The sequence below is a fragment of the Cherax quadricarinatus genome, chromosome 19 (genome assembly GCF_038502225.1).
Source record: "Cherax quadricarinatus isolate ZL_2023a chromosome 19, ASM3850222v1, whole genome shotgun sequence".
Taxonomy (NCBI): Eukaryota; Metazoa; Arthropoda; class Malacostraca; order Decapoda; family Parastacidae; genus Cherax; species Cherax quadricarinatus.
Window position 1 is genome coordinate 39,415,888 of NC_091310.1, and position 16,142 is coordinate 39,432,029.

A 16,142-nucleotide genomic window follows, 5' to 3' on the forward strand; every position below is an offset into this window, starting at 1 on the left:
CAAGCTAGTCAGGTCCAACTCACACCCATCCACACCCACTCATGTATTTATCTAACCTATTTTTAAAACTACACAATGTTTTAGCCTGAATAACTGCACTTGGGAGTTTGTTCCACTCATCCACAACTCTATTACCAAACCAGTGCTTTCCTATATCCTTCCTGAATCTGAATTTTTCCAACTTGAAACCATTGCTGCGAGTCCTGTCTTGGCTGGAAATTTTCAGCACGCTATTTACATCCCCTTTATTTATTCCTATTTTCTATTTATACACCTCGATCATATCCCCCTAATTCTACGCCTTTCAAGAGAGTGCAGATTTATGCACAGTTGTCTTTGCTTTAAATTACTGCTAATCAGAATTCCTAAGTCTTTCTTTAATAACACTGGCAAACTTGCTAATGTCACTAGTGATGAAAATAAATGTCTGCTAATTTTGTAACAATTATAAAGTAATGATTTTTTAAATAAAATTTGTATTGTTTTGTTTTATTGAGTGTTTGCTTATAGTACTAACCTTAAGCCTGGTAGGAATCATGTAACCTTGGGGCTTGATGGTTGTATTTCCTGGCCACACAATGGCATTCTCGTTGATTTCTAATGTCATTGACTCCTTCGTCTAGCAGTTGTCCAAGTGAGTTCACAGGAAGTCGAATATGAGGTCACAGCAGGATGGGGTAGAATAAACAACACTAAAATATTAGTAAAAGATGCAAAATCGACTTAATTACTTGCAAATAAAATATTACAGAGGAGATAGACAACCAAGCATGAAAACTAAAAAAAAAAAATATTGAAAATATTTACTTTTATATGCATAAATATAAGTAACCAAAGTTAATGAGTAAGTCATGAAATGTATCAAGCTTTTTGTTAACTACATTTAATATTATCCAGCATTAAATGAAGGTGCTGCTAATTGAGTTAAACATCAAACCAGTACATTTGCTGCTATTCTGGGACAGAAGAACAAACAATCTCAGAATAACAAAGCCATTCTTGGAATATATGAAAAATAATTAGTATTTGATTTTATACAATTGTCATTTTCCAGCTACATCATAAAAATGGCAATTTTCCAATTGTATGACAACTGTATCTTTTCTCTGACTAAAATATATTTTTAAGTATGAAAAATTAATTTCTGTGTTGAATTCAGTAAATCACTTAGGATTAGATAAATAGATACATGCAACAATTTGGATGCTTTAGTGTAGGCTACATTTTGCTTACAAGGAGCTTGGTCAAGCCTTAGTGTTTGCAAAAAACAGCCAAGAATAAGGTATCAAAAATGTTGCATGCGTCCATTTACCTATCTTATTATTGGTATTTTCATACGGTACTCTCAAGCTACTCAGAAATTTAACATCTTAGGTAACATCTCTTCCTTTACTGGACTGGGAATTCTTTGTCACTTTTAACTCAGTATGTCTCCTATCCTCTGTTCTCGTTCTGATTCTCAATTTTTTATGGCTGTATCCAGCTGGTTCACAAACAGCTGGACCTAATCAAACATTTATTCATACTTCAAAATGTAATCTGTGTATGAGTTCTGATAAACTATGTGTAGAGTACTTAGGAATACTTCCAACAATACTTAAAAATCACAGTGGAGGCAGCTGCAAAATGGATAAGATTACAAATTATCATAGCACTGAGACAGGAAATGCATAACCTGTTTTGCTAGGTGCTCAAAAATTGAACTACTCCAGAGACTACTCATTCAGGATGTGCATGCAAAAGATCTCATAGTTTAGGTCCTAAACAAAACCCAACATCCAGAACTAGAGGTAGTTCAAAGTTAATGCCCTGTTAGGCAAGAAGATCCTGATCACTGCCATGCTTACCCATTCATATTAACAAAAATTCATATGAACACCTACCATATGCATCATCTCAAGCAAAAATCTCAAACATAATCATTCACATGTTGATCTGCCATAGGCAGTGAACACAGAAAGTTGAAAGAAAGTCATGGGAAAAAAAAACAAAGGATATTTTTGCCCTCCTGAATCTGTATTATCAATAGAGGATGTGGGGGATAGGGATATGATTGTGTTTTGGTGAACAATCCTTTCAAAACTAGCTGCAATGACTGGAAGAACTACAGTGTATTTCTTTTCAGCCTTGTAATAATAACTCTTTCTCAATACCCTCCTCTGGATGGGAATTATCTCACATGGTTGTTTTGCAATCCAGGCAAATTGTTCTATCATCACAATGCATGTACAGGTTTACCAGGTGCCTGAAAATTTGTTGTTAGCCTCTGTGTTGCCTATGTAGAGGAGTGAACAAGGAGAAATGTTACCTGGCTGAGAGCTGGCCAAGCATTAGAAAATAGGAATCAAGAGAAAGAGAGCAGAGGGTGGAATGAGACATATTCAGCCAAAAACAGCAGGGAAATCCAAGACTGGTAAAAGGAAAGGTATTACCTAAATTTTTTTACAATATTTTTAAGTTGATTTATCAAAAAACATATAGAAAGTTGCCATTTCCTAATTTTATAAAACCACTTCTAAAACTTTACACAAAAATTATTCTTTGATTGTATAAAATGACAGTTCTCTGTTTATAATAAAAATAAATTATCAGAATAATTTTTTATTAAATAATACAGTTTTAAGTTTGTGAAAATTCCATCTACTACTTTTAAGAACCTTTTTCAAACTTACAGAGATTTAATTTCAAGCAAAATCTCCCGTATAAAGAAAAAAAACTACTGTAAATCTATACAGTATTTTAAAACAGTTGGAATATTTAAAAATAAAGTAATTATTGTAAAACAAAATTGTATAATAAGACTTCAGTTATGCAATTTTTTAATTAAGTTTTATTTCTTGACCATTTTTAAAATATTGTTTTTCAAGTGATTTACATATGTGACATTACACTTACATATTATTTAATATGTGCATAAAACAACCCACACCTTACCTGGGAGATGAACTCCCATTGGGTGAATAACATTCAGAGACCTTGCCACTGTGCTACCACATTACAAAAAAAAAAGGCAATGAACACTTATTTCAAAATCTTCAACCCACTGCTGGATGCATGTAGCTCAATTATACGTATGGTTATTTTACTGCATCCACGTTGTAAGGTAAACTGTTAGGTAAACTCAATAAGAAGCTTGGTGACCAACAGAGTTCACCCCACAGTAATTGTACTGATCATTTATTTTGCCGTACAAACTAGTATGCAATGAAACAGTAATATAAATATACCTAAATACATTCAAGCAATGGACTAGATCACTTGAAATAGTGTTTATTACTTTTGTATTATGGTGAATCAGTGACTCACTGGACAAGAATTTGCCTCCCAAGCAAGATATGGGTTGGTACACACAAATAAAGAGGGCTGGAGACTTCGTCAAATTTGCCTAATTGTAGTGTACACCTGTGTTGCCTTACAACCTCAGATGCAATGATATGCCCTTATAACTAGGCCCAAGTGCATTTGGGCAATGGGTTGAATCACATGAAACTAAAAAGTGAAATTGTAAAGTACAGTAGTGTACTTGTTGAATCTGAACTCAAAGATACTGAGGGCTCCCAGGTCCTAATGATAACCATTGTTCCATCCATTACATATATGAATCAGAAGCAGTTAACCACACTGTGGTAGGCTCCATTTAAGATGTGGAATTTTTTATTGTGAATTTGATAGTGTGAAGTCATGATTGTGAATCTGATAGTGTGAAGTCGTGATACTACAATCTCTACTTATATCACAGATACCTTGTAACAATCAAAATAAATTGTTATCTCGTATATCACTTGAAAGATATTGCAATATTGAAACTAAATTGACATACACTGTTTAACTTTTCAGCTAAATAGTCACCCTAAAATTATACTGGTTGAATATGTTCAAATTTCACTTTACAATAATTTCCTGGCAACATCAGTACAGTACATCCTGTACATAATCAAGGCTCCAAGAAGAATATTCATAAATCTTTAATTACAGAACTGTAAAATGCTGAGTTTATGGGTTCTGCTACATTGATTTATAAAGCTTTATATATATACAGTATAAGTACAGTAGTGCTGAATGACCCATACAGGTTTAATGCTTTTTTTTGTGAATATAATAATAATAATTTCTATTGATAACACATGCAATAGTACAAGTTCAGTTACAGAGCATTTAGTAAACCACTAGTTAAATCTTTTTAACTGCATCCTATCATTCATAATTTATTTCAACATTAGTATGTAAGATTTATAACACCTAAGCTATTATGATGCACTCAACATTACACTCTACTATAATATAAGCATTACAATACTAGCTTATGAACACTCGCTCAATCTTTTTCATGTGAGATAACGTCATTATGAAAGACCAACACAAACATTAATGAAGAATGGCCTAACTAGCCATCGTGCTTTAAAACCCATGCAGGTTGTACAATATCACATGCTAACAACAGTGTTTTGATCAAACAACTTAATATCAGTGAAAATATATGAAATATATATTAAGATAAAATCATAAAAAATATAAAAAAGTGCAAACTTAGATTATACTGTATTTCATCAGGTTACCATAAGCCTAACCAAAAAATAAGCAATGAAAAAACCAGGCAGTATGGTGGGCCATTTCTCACTTGCCCCTAGGTGGAACATGGCAACTACCACACTAGAAAGAATTAAGAGAAATGCAGAGTGTGGCTCCAATTCCCAGAAGTCACTTAGGTTAGAGTAATACTTTTTTTCTTCAGTCATTAATTGGCTCTCCTATTTACCAGCACGAACTAGCCAATCAGGGGCCAAAAACATCTCTCTTTCTAGCATTACTCTGAGAGTGGTTCATTTATGCTGAAATTTTAATTAGCCTTAGAAACCATATTATTTTTTTTAAGTGAGGATGACATACATGCTTCCTGATTAGCTATTTCTACTGTAAAATGAAGCCAATTTTTGATCAGTATCATTCACACAATGAATGTTACTCAACCCAAAAGACGTCCTACGAATTTATGCCCAAAACTTCGATCATCATATCAAAATACACATTCGTGTGAGTATCTTCAATGTGACCGTGATGTAAACTCTTCCAGCAGCAGAGACCACTTTATATTGCAGGTATTTAAAAAGTATAGCACTAAATTTTGATAGGTATTTATGAAATACATGTTGCCATTATTATGAATTCCATTTCTAAAAATTTGGACTTGTCCCTTCTTTACTTTTATAGAATAATTATTAATAGATTTTATTCTTGCTAAATAATAATGCTTCGTGACATATTATAGCACTTGAAGGATGGAGATAATGTGAAAAACATTCTCCAACTATCAAAGGCATGTAAAATATTATCTTTCTGCACTATATTTGAAAAAGTAGAAAGGGACGTAAGCCAAAAGACAAATACAGTACAAAGAATTTTTCTATAGACATAGAAAATTCATTACATCATTTACAGTATATTTTAGTTTGCAGATAATATATATTTAATCCCAATTATAATAGTGAATTCACATTCACTAAGAGTACAGATGGGCAAGTCTCTGAAATTTCATGAAGATTGGTGGTCATGTACATATAATTTGGTGAGGAATGCAGGGAATACAGTAAGGCCTTGTTATGGAGTACAACACTGTTATAAGTACTATGATCTATTATTTAACAACTGCTCCACATGGGAAGGTATTTCTATACGATACACTATATGACTAACGTTGAGTGTTTAAAGTAGCACACAGTCTAGTATGCTTGCTGGGAAGGTGAATAAAAGAAAACAGTGAAACTGAGACTTCCTAGCAATAGTAGTGACCACAGTGAACACACAACATAGTAGGAAACAAAACTTTTCATCGCTTCACTCCTGCAAGTAAGGAAGGGTAGGAATATATTTCTATGTTGATAAAGATGATACAGAAATGATTTTGTTTTAAAGGGAGAGAGGAAGCCAGAAATTAATTGCTGACTCATAAAAAAAGGAGAGAGAGGTTTGGGGTATGATATAGAGGGGTAAAAAAGGAAGTGTAGGTAAATAAGTAGAAAAGTATACAAAAAAAATAAGTAACCTGATCACTTTGGGTTTGGTCTTTTAAGAAAATATTTGTTACTTTGTGTTTCAAGTATGTGATAGCATTTTGATGTGTTTACAAGTGTGGGGTTGAGGTTGCAAATGGTTGTTGCCATGAAATTGAGCTTGGAAGATGTTGATCGCCATTTTAAGTGGCAATTGCTGGCTAGCCAGTGACAATGGCCTGGTAATGATCTTGGTTACCTCTGCATGTCTTTATTATACTACCTTGCTTTTCTTTGAGTATAAAAGTGCATTCACTTTTATACTCAGAGTATAAAAGTAAATGCGCTTCTGACCAGAAGTTCTGTTTCCGGATCTTTCCTATTAGAAGCCCCACAGCTCAGCAGTAAAGTGCTTAACCTGCCACTCTCAGGGCCACAGTTCCAGCCTCCCATCCATCAATAGTGTTTGTAGTTACAAGAGTAGGCTTATATTCATTTTTTACCCTGTACTCATATTATTATTATAATAAAAAATGATGCACTAAACCTACCCTGTACTCACAGAGTTACATTTGGAAGGGTCAAGACTAAGCTCCTGGCTCAGCTCTAGTATTAGTGGGAAAAATCTGATGTGGCAAAAATGCTTTTAAATTTCCAGTGATTATAGCACTTATCTGTGTCATTACACAAGGCCTTACTGTTTATATCCAGCAATATATAATAGACTAGTTTATAGTACCACCAAACTTAATGAACATTGTTGCTGTAAAGTTTACCAACACGTCCAGTGCTGCCAAGCTGGAGGGTCACGTCACTAGTGCAGCAGCAGGCGTAAACGAGCATTTGGTCTGAGTTGGTTTGATAGGGGCAAGATGGGTAGTCTGTTATAGTCTCAGAATTAGCATGTTTTAAATGTTTTAACACTGTGTACAATGTGGGTCAAGACTATTTAGAAAAATGCAGCTCAGAAAAAGGAATGGATGCATTACAGTTATCACGTATGTAAAAAGAAAAGTATTTTCAGCGAGTATTTGTGAAAAAATAAAAACCAATGCTTCTTGATGAATCATACCAAATTCCAGAATATTTCAGGTCTGTTTTTTGCAATATTACTGTCATTCATTAACAATGATAATCTTCACTACAACCTGGCAAGTGTATCTTGACATTTTTCTGGCTTGTTTTAATATGTGCTGTAGACTAACACTTAAAATCTGACTTCAGTCCTTGGAATATTTTGTGTAATACTAAATTTTGTATAATAGCTCTCAAAAAATGTGGCAAGGTTGCCACATTCAATACTAGCCATGGCCGTAATTTTACAAATTACAAAACTTTGAACTTGTGTGCATGCAGCCACTATGAGTGTCCCATCTTGCCCCTTGGCTGTGCGAAGAGCCTAGTTTACCTGCGGCTGCGGGGTAGTGGTGCCCAAGGTCTTTCCACCCTCCTCTTTCCCTGCACCCCGTGGCGGCTGCGAGAGAACAGGGAAGCTTAGCCAGGCTGACTGACGGTCGCCTGCCAAGCACTGCCCACGATTTTATCGACAGCTTTTACTCCAGGTATTATATAATATTTCAGCAATGCCAGTAATACATAATTTTTCAAGGTTTAATTGCAATCTTGCACCCAATTACATATAACTTTCTGTGCCACTATCACAGACCTTGAGGGAAGGAGCCTCTGCATGACACTGAAATGCTCTGTACTCGAAAACTTCACGAAGACTATCAAAGTATTGCATTAAGGTACAATACTTTACTACAGCATTTTTATCAATCATAAAAATCAAGTAAGATTATGTATGAGAAGTAAACTTAGAAAAAGTACATGTAATCACAACAAGGTATGTGAATTGCCATACTATATTGTGACTAAATAATCAAAACTGATATACTGTACCTCTCTCATTAACACTGTACAGTACTTTACGAAATTACATACTATAAACCCACTACATTTTGAATCGAGCATCGGTAATCCAATTATCTGTTCTGAATATTTGTTGAAAACTAGCATTAGTAATATACTAGTATAATAATGAAACAGTAGTGGTGACCTGCTTCCACTTTTGCTTCCCCCATCATGTCATTTGCAACACCTCTGCAAATATTGTTTTGTTCTGAATTTAAAATTTTCATTTTGTTCATATACTGAAGAAGTTGATTTGCCTTATATAGTACCTTGAATTTATTAAATATACAATGTAACTGAGTGTTCAATTAAGTTGTGCTCAAAATGCTTTATACTTACAATATCCCATACCTATGTCTGTGATTATTTTTAGAAATAAATATTAATACTGTATTTGAGTTTGACTATATCTGAACTAAACAGTGTCTATTCTTAGAATGTTATATTTTGAAAGCAGAAACAAACAAGGCTACTTGTAATGTAAATTAAATGAACGGAACTTTAATACTGTTTTGCTTATGTTATATATTTGTTTAAGTCTGTAAACTTACAATGTGCTGTGATGCTGCTATATACATTATATATTGGTGATGAGCAGTTGTCTGGAGTGATCAGTAGTGCAGACAAGGCTTGGCCCCAAACAATCTGGGTTACTGATACTCGACTGTATAAAAAGAGTTAACCATTTGAAATACTGTACCTTAAAACTAGTTTTTCAACCAAAAAATGTAACTCAGAGGCTGATTATTAATATCCAAGTAAATATACGGGATCTCAGCTGCCCATTATATGTATGTATATAACATAATTACATACAAAATAAATACATGATGAAATTCTGTGTCTGTTACAGAGAATGCCTATAAATACCATAGAGAAAGAAAAGTGTGACATAAGAATACAGTCTATAACACCAATCTGTAACAGTGATGATCAAACCAATGTTAACACCTGAAGATCAATATCTAACCTACCAATACTATCAAAAACATTTGAGAAAGTCATCTGCAAACACCTTTGCTTGTTCTTGACCAAACATAATATGCTTAATCCTTGCCAATTTAGATTCAGACCCAAAGAATGCAATGACGAGATTATAAAAAATTTAGATACAGTTAATGCAGTAATGCAGCAATTGCAAGAAGTGAGTATCCTATTTGAAGTTGTCTAGACTGAAGTAGTCTAAGTATTAGGTTAAGCCTGCCCAAAATGCCTCAGCATGATAGTGACTGTCTTTGTACCAATCAAATTATGAAATGGAAACTGTTGCAATATATTGCAACTTTTGCAAAGAAATACATTTTTGTTTTTGTTTTGTTACTGAACTTTTTATTGATTTGCATAAGGCTTTTGATATTGTCGACCACAATATTTCTTGGACTTCCAGCAGGCATGCGTGAGCGTGTTTGATAGGAGTGAATGGAGACAAATGGTTTTTAATACTTGACGTGCTGTTGGAGTGTGAGCAAAGTAACATTTATGAAGGGATTCAGGGAAACCGGCAGGCCAGACTTGAGTCCTGGAGATGGGAAGTACAGTGCCTGCACTCTGAAGGAGGGGTGTTAATGTTGCAGTTTAAAAACTGTAGTGTAAAGCACCCTTCTGGCAAGACAGTGATGGAGTGAATGATGGTGAAAGTTTTTCTTTTTCGGGCCACCCTGCCTTGGTGGGAATCGGCCGGTGTGATAATAAAAAAAAAAATATTCTTTGCAAATCTAATTAGTACTACAGACTCAGAGCACATGTACAGCTACAGTACTTCCAATCCTACTTAGCTAACAACCAACAGCATGATGTAATTAACAGTATTTCTTCAACTATCCAACCAATTAAATCTGGTGTCCAAAATAGTAACATCCTAGGATCTCTTCTCTTTCTCCTTTATAACAATGATATACTGAATGCCATACCTCCTCATTATTGTTTACTGTGTCTACAAAATGCTAGACTGTAATGCTGATGCAGAACTAAGACACTTCATAAAAACAGAATTTTTTTTTTTTTTTTTCAACAAGTCGGCCGTCTCCCACCGAGGCAGGGTGACCCAAAAAAGAAAGAAAATCCCCAAAAAGAAAATACCTTCATCATCATTCAACACTTTCACCACACTCACACATTATCACTGTTTTTGCAGAGGTGCTCAGAATACAACAGTTTAGAAGCATATACGTATAAAGATACACAACATATCCCTCCAAACTGCCAATATCCCAAACCCCTCCTTTAAAGTGCAGGCATTGTACTTCCCATTTCCAGGACTCAAGTCCGACTATATGAAAATAACCGGTTTCCCTGAATCCCTTCACTAAATATTACCCTGCTCACACTCCAACAGATCGTCAGGTCCCAAGTATCATTCGTCTCCATTCACTCCTATCTAACACGCTCACGCACGCTTGCTGGAAGTCCAAGCCCCTCGCCCCCAAAACCTCCTTTACCCCGTCTTTCCAACCCTTTCGAGGACGACCCCTACCCTCCTTCCTTCCCCTATAGATTTATATGCTTTCCATGTCATTCTACTTTGATCCATTCTCTCTAAATGACCAAACCACCTCAACAACCCCTCTTCTGCCCTCTGACTAATGCTTTTATTAACTCCACACCTTCTCCTAATTTCCACACTCCGAATTTTCTGCATAATATTTACACCACATATTGCCCTTAGACAGGACATCTCCACTGCCTCCAACCGTCTCCTCGCTGCTGCATTTACCACCCAAGCTTCACACCCATATAAGAGTGTTGGTACTACTATACTTTCATACATTCCCTTCTTTGCCTCAATAGATAACGTTTTTTGACTCCACATATACCTCAACGCACCACTCACCTTTTTTCCCTCATCAATTCTATGATTAACCTCATCCTTCATAAATCCATCCGCCAACACGTCAACTCCCAAGTACAGTGGACCCCCGCATAGCGATTTTAATCCGTGCAAGAGGGCTCATTGTTATCTGAAATGATTGGTATGCGAATGAATTTTCCCCATAAGAAATAATGGAAATCAAATTAATCCGTGCAAGACACCCAAAAGTATGAAAAAAAAATTTTTACCACATGAAATATACATTTTCCTACACACAAAGAGAAGGATACATGCACAATAGTAGAGTAGTACATGCACAATATATATTGTGCATGTACTACTCTACTAAATGAAGAATACATGACACTTACCTTTATTGAAGATGCAGCAATGACTGATGAGACACTGTGTCCTGGGAGTGCCTTTTCCTCCTGAGTACTGTAGGTCCTGTTTGGCATTTTCTTCCAGAACAGGCCTTATCACACTGTGTATGCCACTACGATTCTTATATCTCTCAAACCAACCTTTGCTGGCTTTAAATTCACCAATATGAGCACTAGTTCCAGGCATTTTTTCCTGTTCACCTGGGTGTTAGCGACTGGTGTGGGTTGCATCCTGGGAGACAAGATTAAGGACCCCAATGGAAATAAGTTAGACAGTCTTCGATGACACTGACTTTTTTGGGTTATCCTGGGTGGAAAATCCTCTGGGGTTAATTGTTTCTTGGTATTCTCAATAAGCCACACCAACAACGGTGCTACAGCAGCAGCAGCAGCAGCTGACGGTGGTACAACAGCAGCAGCAGCTGACAGTGCTACAGCAGCAGCAGACGATGCTACAGCAGCAGCAGACAGTACTACAGCAGCAGCAGACGGTACTACAGCAGCAGCAGCAGCAGCTGACGGTGGTACAACAGCAGCAGCAGCTGACAGTGCTACAGCAGCAGCAGACAATGATACAGCAGCAGCAGACGGTACTACAGCAGCAGCAGCAGCTGACGGTGGTACAGCAGCAGCAGCAGCTGACGGTGCTACAGCAGCAGCAGCAGCTGGCAGTGCAGCAGCAGCAGCAGCTGACGGTGCTACAGCAGCAGCAGCAGCTGGCAGTGCAGCAGCAGCAGCAGCTGACGGTGGTACAGCAGCAGCAGCAGCTGTACCACCAATAGTAGCGATGGTTGATTGGGGTTTATTATACAACCTGGCCAGCTCGGAGACACGCACTCCACTTTCATACTTATCAATGATCTTTTTCTTCATCTCTATAGTAATTCTCACCCTTATTGCTGTAGGGTTGGCACTAGAAGCTTTCTTGGGGCCCATGGTCACTTATTTTGCAGACAAAATCACCAAAAACACTGTAATAATACGAAATGTTCCGATTGTATGCTTGGATGTTACCGCGGAGGCTGGCTGGTAAACAATGCCACCGGCGGCACATGTGAGGCTGGCTAAGGGCGCACATTGGACGCGTCTCGGACGAACAGCGGTGAGCGGGTTTTTGAGCGGTATGCGAGGCAAAATTTTTGCGATAAAAGCGAGCGGTATGCAGATTAAACGTTATGTGATGCCAATGGTATGCGGGGGTCCAATGTATCTGAAAACATTCACTTCTTCCATACTCCTCCTCCCCAATTTGATATCCAATTTTTCTTTATCTAAATCATTTGATACCCTCATCACCTTACTCTTTTCTATGTTCACTTTCAACTTTCTACCTTTACACACATTCTCAAACTCATCCACTAACCTTTGCAATTTTTCTTTAGAATCTCCCATAAGCACGGTATCATCAGCAAAAGGTAACTGTGTCAATTCCCATTTTGAATTTGATTCCCCATAATTTAACCCCACCACTCTCCCGAACACCCTAGCATTTACTTCTTTTACAACCCCATCTATAAATATATTAAACAACCATGGTGACATTACACATCCCTGTCTAAGACCTACTTTTACCGGGAAGTATTTTCCCTCTCTTCTACACACCCTAACCTGAGCCTCACTATCCTCATAAAAACTCTTTACAGCATTTAGTAACTTACCACCTATTCCATATACTTGCAACATCTGCCACATTGCTCCTCTATCCACTCTATCATATGCCTTTTCTAAATCCATAAATGCAATAAAAACTTCCCTACCTTTATCTAAATACTGTTCACATATATGCTTCAATGTAAACACTTGATTTACACATCCCCTACCCACTCTGAAGCCTCCCTGCTCATCCGCAATCCTACATTCTGTCTTACCTCTAATTCTTTCAATTATAACCCTACCGTATACTTTTCCTGGTATACTCAGTAAACTTATTCCTCTATAATTTTTACAATCTCTTTTGTCCCCTTTCCCTTTATATAAAGGGACTATACATGCTCTCCGCCAATCCCTAGGTACCTTCCCCTCTTTCATACATTTATTAAACAAAAGTACCAACCACTCCAACACTATATCCCCCCCTGCTTTTAACATTTCTGTCATGATCCCATCAGTTCCAGCTGCTTTACCCCCTTTCATTCTACGTAATGCCTCACGTATCTCCACCACACTTACATTCTGCTCTTCTTCACTCCTAAAAGATGGTATACCTCCCTGGCCAGTGCATGAAATTACCGCCTCCCTTTCTTCCTCAACATTTAAAAGTTCCTCAAAATATTCTCGCCATCTACCTAATACCTCCCTTTCCCCATCTACTAATTCCCCTACTCTGTTTTTAACTGACAAATCCATACTTTCCCTAGGCTTTCTTAACTTGTTTAACTCCAAAAATTTTTCTTATTTTCATTAAAACTTCTTGACAGTGCCTCTCCCACTCTATCATCTGCTCTCCTTTTGCACTCTCTCACCACTCTCTTCACCTTTCTTTTACTCTCCATATACTCTGCTCTTCTTATAACACTTCTGCTTTGTAAAAACCTCTCATAAGCTACCTTTTTCTCTTTTATCACACCCTTTACTTCATCATTCCACCAGTCACTCCTCTTTCCTCCTGCCCCCACCCTCCTATAACCACAAACTTCTGCCCCACATTCTAATACTGCATTTATAAAACTTTTCCAACCCTCTTCAACCCCCCACTACTCATCTTTGCACTAGCCCACCTTTCTGCCAATAGTCGCTTATATCTCACCCGAACTTCCTCCTCCCTTAGTTTATACACTTTCACCTCCCTCTTACTTGTTGTTGCCACCTTCCTCTTTTCCCATCTACCTCTTACTCTAACTGTAGCTACAACTAAATAATGATCCGATATATCAGTTGCCCCTCTATAAACATGTACATCCTGGAGCCTACCCATCAACCTTTTATCCACCAATACATAATCTAAACAAACTACTTTCATTACGTGCTACATCATACCTTGTATATTTATTTATCCTCTTATTCATAAAATATGTATTACTTATTACCAAATTTCTTTCTACACATAGCTCAATTAAAGGCTCCCATTTACATTTACCCCTGGCACCCCAAATTTACCTACTACTCCCTCCATAACATTTTTACCCACTTTAGCATTGAAATCCCCAACCACCATTACTCTCACACTTGATTCAAAACTCCCCATGCATTCACTCAACATTTCCCAGAATCTCTCTCTCTCCTCTACACTTCTCTCTTCTCCAGGTGCATACACGCTTACTATAACCCACTTTTCACATCCATAAAACACAAAATATAAAACTTTTTGATATTCCACATGTTCCTCTGAACCTCTGCAGGAACTTGATGCAGATAAAAATCCCAAAAATGTGGAATATTTTGTGCAATATGGTGTCCTTCTATCCAAGTGAATGCAGCTGGCTACTGTTTATAACACATGATTATAAACATGTAAAGTTTTACTAAAATAAAACACCATGTTGAAAAGATCTGTATACATATGTCTGCCGCAATCAGTGTCATCAGCAGGTTTGAGACTGTCTGCTAAAGAGGGTCTCTGAGGATAAAATCTAAACATTCTTTCCACTATGTGTTTTATTTTCCATCCATGTGGGATTTACCTTTTTATTGATTAGTGTTTAAGACATTTATATCAAAACACAAGCTTCTTTAGATAGTACCATAAGTTATATTGTATTTATTTAAGGAAAGAGTCATATGCTCTGTAAAGCCCATAATAATATATAGCATTTCAGGTACAATTAACACTAGCAATTATTATGATAATAATGTAGTTTTAAAAGTAATAACACTAATGATAATTGTGTATTGTTTGGGGCAGCAGAACTAAGACTATATTTAGTACTGTATATGCTCTATATAATAATAACTAAGTTATAAACATTATCAATGGAGGCAATGAAGGGAATGTATAAAAGTATAGTGGTACCAACACTCTTATATGGGTGTGAAGTTTGGGTTGTAAATGCTGCAGCAAGGAGGTAGTTGGAGGCAGTGGAGATGTCCTGTCTAAGGACAATGTGTGGTGTAAATATTATGCGGAGAATTCAAAGTGTGGAAATTAGGAGAAGGTGTGGAGTTAATAAAAGTATTAGTCAGAGGGCTGAAGAGGGGCTGTTGAGGTGGTTTGGCCATTTAGAGAGAATGGATCAAAGTAGAATGACATGGAGAGCGTATAAATCTGTAGGGGAAGGAAGGCGAGGTAGGGGTCGTCCTCGAAAAGGTTGGAGGGAGGGGGTAAAGGAGGTTTTGTGGGTGAGAGGCTTGGACTTCCAGCAAGCACGCATGAGCGTGTTAGATAGGAGTGAATGGAGATGAATGGTTTTTGGGACCTGACGATCTGTTGGAGTGTGAGCAGGGTAATATTTAGTGAAGGGATTCAGGGAAACTGGTTATTTTTATATAGCCGGACTTGAGTTCTGGAAATGGGAAGTACAATGCCTGCACTTTAACCCTTTCAGGGTCCAGAGGCCAAATTTCAAAGTGCACACCAGTGTCCAAGAATTTTCAAAAAATAATCTTGTTATTTTTTCTTGTGAAATGGTTGAGAATCTTTTTCTGAAGGTAATAAAACAAAAAGTATGGAATTTGATGGAAAATTGACGAAATTATGCTCTCGTGAATTTTGATGTGTCAGCAATATTTACACATCAGCGATTTTGCCGACTTTGACTCTCACTTTAGGCCAATTACCTTATTCTGGTCGATCAAATTCTTAGCTATTTCACTAGCATTACTGCTATTCTCTCGATTGAGCACAAGAAACTGCCAACTCAGCTGTTTCAACTACAAAATAAAGTGATTGGAAATTGGTAATTTGGCCAATTTAGTGCAAAGTTCAAAATATTCCAATTTCAAAATAGGGTCCAGAATAAACAATGCAGACATTCCTGGCACTAAACTAACATTTCCTCTGTTCATTAGTTATGTTTTCAGGCTTTACAAATGAATTCCATTTTGACTTTTAATTCACATAATGAATTTTTATTCAAACCAAAAAATAGATTTACTGTCGTGCAATATTGTAAT

The 16,142-nt window shown here is 36.8% G+C and overlaps 1 protein-coding gene across 5 annotated transcripts in view; it reads right to left on the reverse strand.

The window, feature by feature from the left end:
• LOC128688354 (glutamate [NMDA] receptor subunit 1) overlaps positions 1-16,142 on the reverse strand; it is a 220,393-nt gene that overhangs the window by 38,742 nt on the left and 165,509 nt on the right. For 3 of the 5 annotated variants that reach the window (XM_070086694.1, XM_070086692.1, XM_070086693.1), the window contains one exon: positions 518-619. In XM_070086694.1, the coding sequence (XP_069942795.1) occupies positions 518-619 (102 nt within the window). Of the gene's footprint in view, positions 1-517; positions 620-7,395; positions 7,462-16,142 lie in introns of all 5 variants that reach the window. The other 2 variants (XM_070086691.1, XM_070086690.1) reach the window with 1 other exon arrangement.